This window comes from Neopelma chrysocephalum, unplaced genomic scaffold, assembly GCF_003984885.1.
Source record: "Neopelma chrysocephalum unplaced genomic scaffold, ASM398488v2 Primary Assembly neopelma1_100, whole genome shotgun sequence".
In the NCBI taxonomy this organism is placed as follows: Eukaryota; Metazoa; Chordata; class Aves; order Passeriformes; family Pipridae; genus Neopelma; species Neopelma chrysocephalum.
In genome coordinates, this window is record NW_020897763.1 from 998,722 (window position 1) to 1,005,892 (window position 7,171).

The 7,171-nt window shown below is 46.0% G+C and overlaps 1 protein-coding gene across 2 annotated transcripts; it reads right to left on the reverse strand.

Moving 5' to 3' along the window:
* Positions 1-440: 440 nt before the first annotated feature.
* Positions 441-6,989, reverse strand: DDX20 (DEAD-box helicase 20). 2 transcript variants are annotated; one of them, XM_027695313.1, is made up of 12 exons: positions 6,778-6,989; positions 6,598-6,692; positions 6,281-6,449; positions 5,460-5,574; positions 5,234-5,376; positions 4,650-4,788; positions 4,406-4,464; positions 3,634-3,716; positions 2,673-2,778; positions 2,484-2,585; positions 1,137-1,840; positions 441-1,085 (listed from the first exon to the last, which is right to left on the reverse strand). In XM_027695313.1, the coding sequence occupies exons 1-12, from the start codon at positions 6,971-6,973 to the stop codon at positions 657-659; spliced, it is 2,340 nt and encodes a 779-aa protein (XP_027551114.1). In that variant the 5' UTR covers positions 6,974-6,989; the 3' UTR covers positions 441-656. The 2 variants fall into 2 exon arrangements, with proteins under 2 accessions (XP_027551114.1, XP_027551113.1); XM_027695312.1 differs by having other exon boundaries at positions 441-1,840; positions 6,778-6,988.
* Between the last annotated feature and the right edge of the window lie 182 nt (positions 6,990-7,171).

Below are 7,171 nucleotides of genomic sequence, written 5' to 3' on the forward strand. Positions count from 1 at the left end.
ATTAGCAATACAGGCATTGAGATGCATGTTCACTCCCTCACTTAACCAGGATATAATCAGTGCCTGGTGTTTACCAAGAGAATTATGGAACATGGAATAATCACCAACTATAAACAGGCTATGGAGTTACAGGGAATTCCTCTTCACCCAAAATCACAGGGAAGACAAGTCAAGCAAGAGGGTGGGGAGGCCCTGGCACAGGCTGCCCAGAGAAGCTGGAAGTGTCCAAGGCCAGGTCAGAGCAACCTGGGCTAGTGGAAAGTGTCCCTGCCCACGGCAGGGGTTGGAATGAGATGAGCTTTAAGGTCCCTCCCAACCCAAACCATTCTGGGACTCCATGAAATACAACTGGGATTAGTTTGTGTTTTCTCCTTAGTGACATTTCTTAAATGCACATGGCTGCCTTTGATCATCCTTTGTTTACTTTGGATTGTAAAGATTCCAACAGAGCATCCAACTGCCTTTCTTTTCCTTTTATTACCAACTTGTAACACCATCACTGACCTCGTGTAAAACATTTATCAAAACACAGCTGCTTACAAAAAGACAACAATTTTCTTCAATCCCCAACAATGCCTGTCTGTCAACACCCTTCAGACCAGCAGAGTTTTCATGGATCATGTCCATTGCTGGTCCCAAGCAGCAGCATCAGGGCCTCAATCCCCACTTTTCAGGAGCTCCTGGAGATACACAGAGTTGACGTGGTAGGCCCTCATCCAGCTGAACTGCCTGTAACTCTCCCTGTAGTGAGACACTGCTGCATAGTAGCTCTGCCAAGCTTCATTATAACATCTCCAATAGTCCTCATAACTCCAGTCCTCAGATGGAGCATCATCCCAGGAGCTGCACGTCCAGTCCTCTTCAGTTTTCCTCGTGGAAGAACTCGAGAACTGAAGGTTCTGGCTTTTCTTTTGTTTAGCATTTTGTTTCAGAACTTTCTTTTTCACTTCCTTTTGCTTTGGGACCTGGGATGGTTCCTGAGGCTTCTCTGGTGTAGGACAGAAGCCTGAACGACCCTGATGCCTTTTGGGGACAGCATTTTTCTCCTGTGTGTCTGAAAATCCTTCAAAGCATGAGTTGTTCTCTCTACTATTAGAGGAAGCCCTGGAAAATGCTTCAAAGCGTGAGTTGTTCTCCCTGCCATTAGAGGAAGCCCTGGAAAATGCTTCAAAGCATGAATTATCCTCCCTACTACTAAAGGAATCCCTGGAAGTGTCTGAACCATCACTGTCACCGTTTGCTGCTGTCTCTGTGTGATGTCCCATCTCTTCCCACTCCACATCCCCATTCCTGGGGAGCTCACGTTGCTCTCCTGGGCCTGAATAGCTCCTTAAAATTTCCACCTGTCTCTCAGACCCTTCTTTCATGAAATACTCATAGTCCTCAACAAAATCTGAGAAGCTCCAGGGATTGTTGAGATGGTTTTTGAAGGAAGATAAGCATGGAATTTTGGGAAGGTTTTTTTTTAAGGCCTCCTCATCTGGAGCCTGAGTGTTGTCATGTCCATCTGTCCTGGAGACAGTTTTCACTTGATTCCTCTGCTCTGTCTGACAACTGGAAGTTTGGGGGGTTCTACTCTTTTTATTTGCAGGATTTGTGCACTTTTTTATCTGCTTTTGCTTCTGAGACTTTTTTGGCCTTTCTGCAGAAGAATTATCCCTTGGAAGATTGGAGAGAGGCTGAGGTGCCTCTGGAAAACCATTCTGGACAGGTTGCAGCACTGGTTCCTCTGGTTTAAGACACACAGTGTCACAATTCACCAAAGGTCCTGGAAGTACAGCAGGTTTAACTTCCACCTCCCCATCTTCAAACTGATCCATGATTCCAGGAGGTATTGGCTCTGCACAGAAGGGAAACAAGCAGGCAATTAAAATTAAGTCCATCCTTCCCCCTAGAACTCGACTGAGTACCCAAACAAAGCTCTGCAAAATTGCACGGTAAAATATTAAATTATGGCTACAAACCAACTCCTTCAATTCTTGGAAGAGCTCAAGGAGCCAGAACATTTCCTTCATGGAAGGCATCATGAGGCTGATGAGGACAAACAGCACTGCATTCCTTGTCATCTATTTTTCACTTATTTTGAACTTAGATAAGAAGGCAAATCCTCCCTTTCAGCAGAACAGCTTCTGGCAAAGCAAGGGAAGCAAATCTGCTGTTTTAATTACTCCTTCCTTCCACTACTGTATCTTCACACTTGAGCAAGGTTTAATACCAGATTTCTGTGAATCCAGGTAGTTCTGTGGTTGCTTAAGCCCAGCTGGATGCAGAGTTGCTCTCCCTGAGCACTCAGTTCATTTTTACTGCTCCACACAACTGCAGCAGCTCCACAAGGAGTCATCAGCAGAGATTATGACAAACCTGGCCTAAAAGTAATGCAGCTCCAGCAGAGAAGCCACATATCAGCTCCCTGGGGACTTGTTTGAAGCTCTGAATAGCACAAAACAACCAAATCCCAGCTGCATCCCAAGCCCAGAGCACACCTGGCAGAGGAAGGAGCTGCAGATTGCACTTCTGAGCAATTTTCATCATCGTGTTCTCCTCCTCCCCACGGCAGCAGTAGGTCACAGACAAACCCAGAGTGCCTGTGACACACAAAAGAATTAATTAATCACCAAACAGAGCCAGCAAAGTAAGGGAAAGCTCCACAAATCCATGGATTTGGCTCTCACCAAAGCGCCCAGCCCTGCCAATCCGATGCATGTAGGTCTCCCAGTCCACAGGGACATCCAGGTTGACAACCAGGTTCACTTTCTCAGCATCAATTCCACGGGATGTCTGGAGAAAATGGGAAGGAGAGAAGGGGAGTGAGAAGTGAATGTGCTGAACAGAGCTTTAAATAAACACAGGATCACAGGGTGAGGCTGGAAGGGACCACAGTGGGGCCACCTGGTCCAACCTCCCTGGAGTTACTGCCACCAACTCAGATGAGAACTTTGAATTGTTCTAACACACCATAAAGCACCCACAATTTTCCAACCATTTCACAGTATTACAGGTAAAACAGGCACGTTGCTTTGGGACATGAAAACTAGGAATCATATTTCTTCTACCTTCCACATATCAAATACAAGCCAGGATTATTTTTTCCTCCCCCCAGCATCAAAAAGTCCAACCTGACAACACGGAGACATCTCATGGCAGCACCTCAAACCATCAACCAAAGAACAAAATTCCTCAACAATGAGAAGCTGAGAGTGTCTCAAACATAACCACTGCTCTGTTCAGCTGTTTGCAATGTCACTGTGGCACCAAGAAACAAACTATTCCTCCCCACAGCTCCCATGCAAAGGAAACAATTCTGAAGTCCCTTGAACTTTAAAGCATTAACAAAGCAACAGATAAATTAATTTATGAACCAAATCACAGACTGGTTTGTGTTGGATGAGATCTTAAAAGATCATCTCATCCCAACCAGATGAGGAATAGGAAGCAATTTTTAAGTTCACAGTGGAAATAAGTCACACAGTCTCACAGTGCTCGATCAGCACATTTATGTTCAATTCCAAGTCAAATCTAATTCTCTGAATAACTTTATGTGCAATACTCCTGTATGCTGCACCATGTGCATAGCAGGCAGTAAATTTGAAATAAAACCTGTCCAAAGCTTGTTCAAAAGCACTAAAAACTCACCAAGTCTGTGGAGATCAGGACTCGACAGTGGAATTGCTTTAATTTGGCCATAGCATCAAGTCGTTGGTTTTGATTCATGTTGCCTGGAAAGATTAAAAATTAGAAATAAAGTACATTCTGCAGCTTTATGCCCCTCAAAAATCTAAAAAACACTGGTTTGTAAAACTTGTGGATGAGATCAAAAATAAGGCTGAGAAAAACCTCTTCAAATATCAGTTTTAAATGAGTAAACAAGGAACAAACAAAACTTGAAAAACAAAGTAATTCATTACAAAAATAATTCTATTGATTTTCAATAGGAGCCAATTATGCAGATGCTTAACCCACTTAAACACCACTGATTTTAGATGGATTTTAAATACATAAGCCATGGAAGCTGAAGTAAAAATTCAATGTTTCTAATAAGCAGCAGGTGCAAGCTTTCAGCTTTTATAGAGAACTGAAATAAAGATTTAAATTCAACACCTGCATCCCAAAGAAACCCAGCTTCAACCTGCAAATGTGAGTCAACCTTCTCTTTACAAACAAGCAAACGCATTCATAAAAATTACTCTCCAACAAATGTGAAAACAGGAAAGTTAAATATTAATTAATTTTTACACTGATTAAGTCTCAAGAGACTTAGGAAGATTCAAATGCTATTCTTAGTTATTTAATCAGAGGCCATGCAAACCAAGATTTAAGATTAATTTTCCTACATTAGGTTATATTTATGCACAATTTCAACAGAATAGAACAGAACAGGTTCATCAGAAATTGTGAATGGACTCACCTGAAATGCACTCAGCAGGGAAGCCTCTGGATGTCAGGATTTCAGCCAGATGTTGAGCCCTGATGGAACACAGACAAGGAAAATTGGGAATAAAACTGCATTCCTCAGGCTGTATTTCAGATCTGAAATTTGCAGAGTGCTCTGAGACCCTACAGGTCTCAAAAACTTATCCATATCCATAAATTTATCCCTGACTGGACATTACAACCACTGCTTTTTACAGATTTTATTTCAAATTTATCACCTGCTGTGCAAATTTGAGAAGACTAAGGCTTGATTGAATGGAATCTTGCTGAACAATTCCTGCAGGTGCTGGGTTTTTTCCTCAAATGTTTTATGTGGAAGTGGATGGGAATTCACAATTTTGTAGTACTGCTTGAGCCCTGAGAAAAGAAACCAAAAGAACAGATTAAGGGCTGCCATAAAAACATGTACAGTGCTATGTCAACTGTGTCACTGCAGGCAAAGGAAAAAATTCCAATTCAAACACACACATGTGGCCAAATAAGAACCTCCAGGAGAGAGGTTTTTCTTAGAAAGCTGAAATATTTTTGAATGGATAAAAAACCTATTTGTCACTGATGTTTTAAATACACAGAATCACAAGATGGTTTGGGTGGGAAAGGACCTTAATGACCATCTTATTCCATGGTCTAGTGGACACCTTCTACTAGAAGGTTCACTGGGAATCAATACTTTATAACTGAACAACTCAGGTGTGGAGTGAAATTATGAAAAATCATGACTTTTAAAGGTAGGTATTTTGGTTTTAGGATATTCCTCCTAATCTATTGGCAACAATATCACTATAATTGGATGTTTACTCACCAAGGAGGCTTGGATCAGTGGGGTTCAGCCTCACAAAGGTTGGCTCCCTCATGTACCTGGTCAGAGCACGAGCCAAGGACTCGGGGTAAGTCGCTGACACAGCCAACATCTGCTTGTTGGCTGGGAGTGAGGAGTAAATCCAGCTGGGAGACACAAAAGTGGGAATGATTAACAAAAACGCATCTAATCCACTGAGAAATGCATGAGATGAGTGGTTTTTTCTTACTTGATTTGCTCCTGGAAGCTGCCTTCCTCCAGAAGCTTGTCTGCCTCATCCAGGATGAAGAGCCTGATACTGGCTGTGTTCAGGTAGTCCAGCTCTATGAGCTGTTTGATTCGACCTGCATGTGAGGAAAAGAGGAAAAAGAACTTCAAAAGTTATGAACTGAAAGGTTCTAATGATGAAGTTTTAATGGTTGTTTTTTTTACTTATTTTAGTAAGACTTAAAAAAGGGCATATTTGGGATAATCACGGAGACATAAAATAAAATGGTTTGGGATGGGAAGGACCTTAAAGATCACCCAGTTCCACCCCCTGCCATGGGCAAGGACACCTTCCACTAGCCCAGGTTGCTCCAAGTCCCATCCAACCTGACCTTGGGCACTTCCAGGGACCCAGGGGCAGCCACAGCTTCTCTGGAAAACCTGTGCCAGGGCCTCCCCACCCTCACAGGGAAGGATTTCGTCCCAACATCCAACCTAAATTTCCCGTCTTTCAGTTTGAACCCACTAATCCTTGTCCTGTTATTCCAGTTCCTGGTGCAGAGTCCCCTCTCCAGTTTCCCTGGAGCCCCTTTAGACACTGGAAGGTGCTGAGAGGTCTCCACACCACCTTCTCTTCTTCGGGCTGCAACACTCAGCCTGCCAAACCTCTCATTAAAAATAACCTCTCACTAAAAAGAGCTCATCTCAATGCCTCTGACTCAGCCTTTTGATGCTCTGCACTATTAATAACAACATAAAAACCCCCACCCAGGTATCAAGAGCTCCAGTTATGTCCTGTGAAGGACCACACAGGACCTGAATCACAACGAAGCTCATCCCTACCTGGGGAGCCAACAGCGATGTGGCACTTCTTCAGCCTGCTCTTGTCCTGGTTCAGCGGGGTCCCCCCGATGAACACGTGGCATTCCAAGCCTTCCATTTTTATCGCGATAGTCGTGATCACGGCGTGGATCTGCACCGCGATCTCCCTGGTGGGTGCCAGGACCAGGATCTGTGAGGGGGGAGGATTAAACGTGAGAGCCGCAGGGTGGCTCTGACAACAAACGCCCGATTTAAACCGCTGTGCCTCAAGGGCTTCAACGCCCTTTTTTCCCCAAAAAAAGAGGGATTTTCTGTTGCAAAGCGAACCGGGGGCTCACCTGCGTGGCGGGGCTCTCCAGCAGCACCGCGTCCAGGGCGATGGTGGCGAACACGCATGTTTTGCCGGTGCCGGACTTGGCCTGAACGATGAGATCTGCAAAGAGCCCCCACAGAGGTCAGCGGAGCCCCCCGGGGTGCCTCTGGGTGCCCCCCAGCCCCGCGCCCGCCCGCCCGCTCACCCAGCCCGCAGCGCCCCAGCGGGATGGCCTTCAGCTGCACCGGCGACGGTCGGAGGAAGCCGGCTGCCTCCAGCCCCGCCAGCACCGGCGGAGACAGCAGGAGAGACCCGAAATCGGAGGGGCCGCCAGGCACCAGCACGTCCCGGGTGCGGAACCGGCCCTGAGGCGGCGACGGCGACTCCGTGGGCGCCGCCATCTTGGGGGGGAAACGGCGGAGGGAGAAATCTCGCGAGATGTGTCTTAATCCCGCGCTTCATCCCGATACCCCGCCCAGCGCCGCCAGGGGGCGCCGCGCGGCGCGCGGGCTCCGTGAGGGGAAGGGCGGGGGGCGGGCGGAAAATGGTGGCGCCGCCTCAGAGCGAGCGCGGGGCTGGTTTAATCACAGAATGTCCTC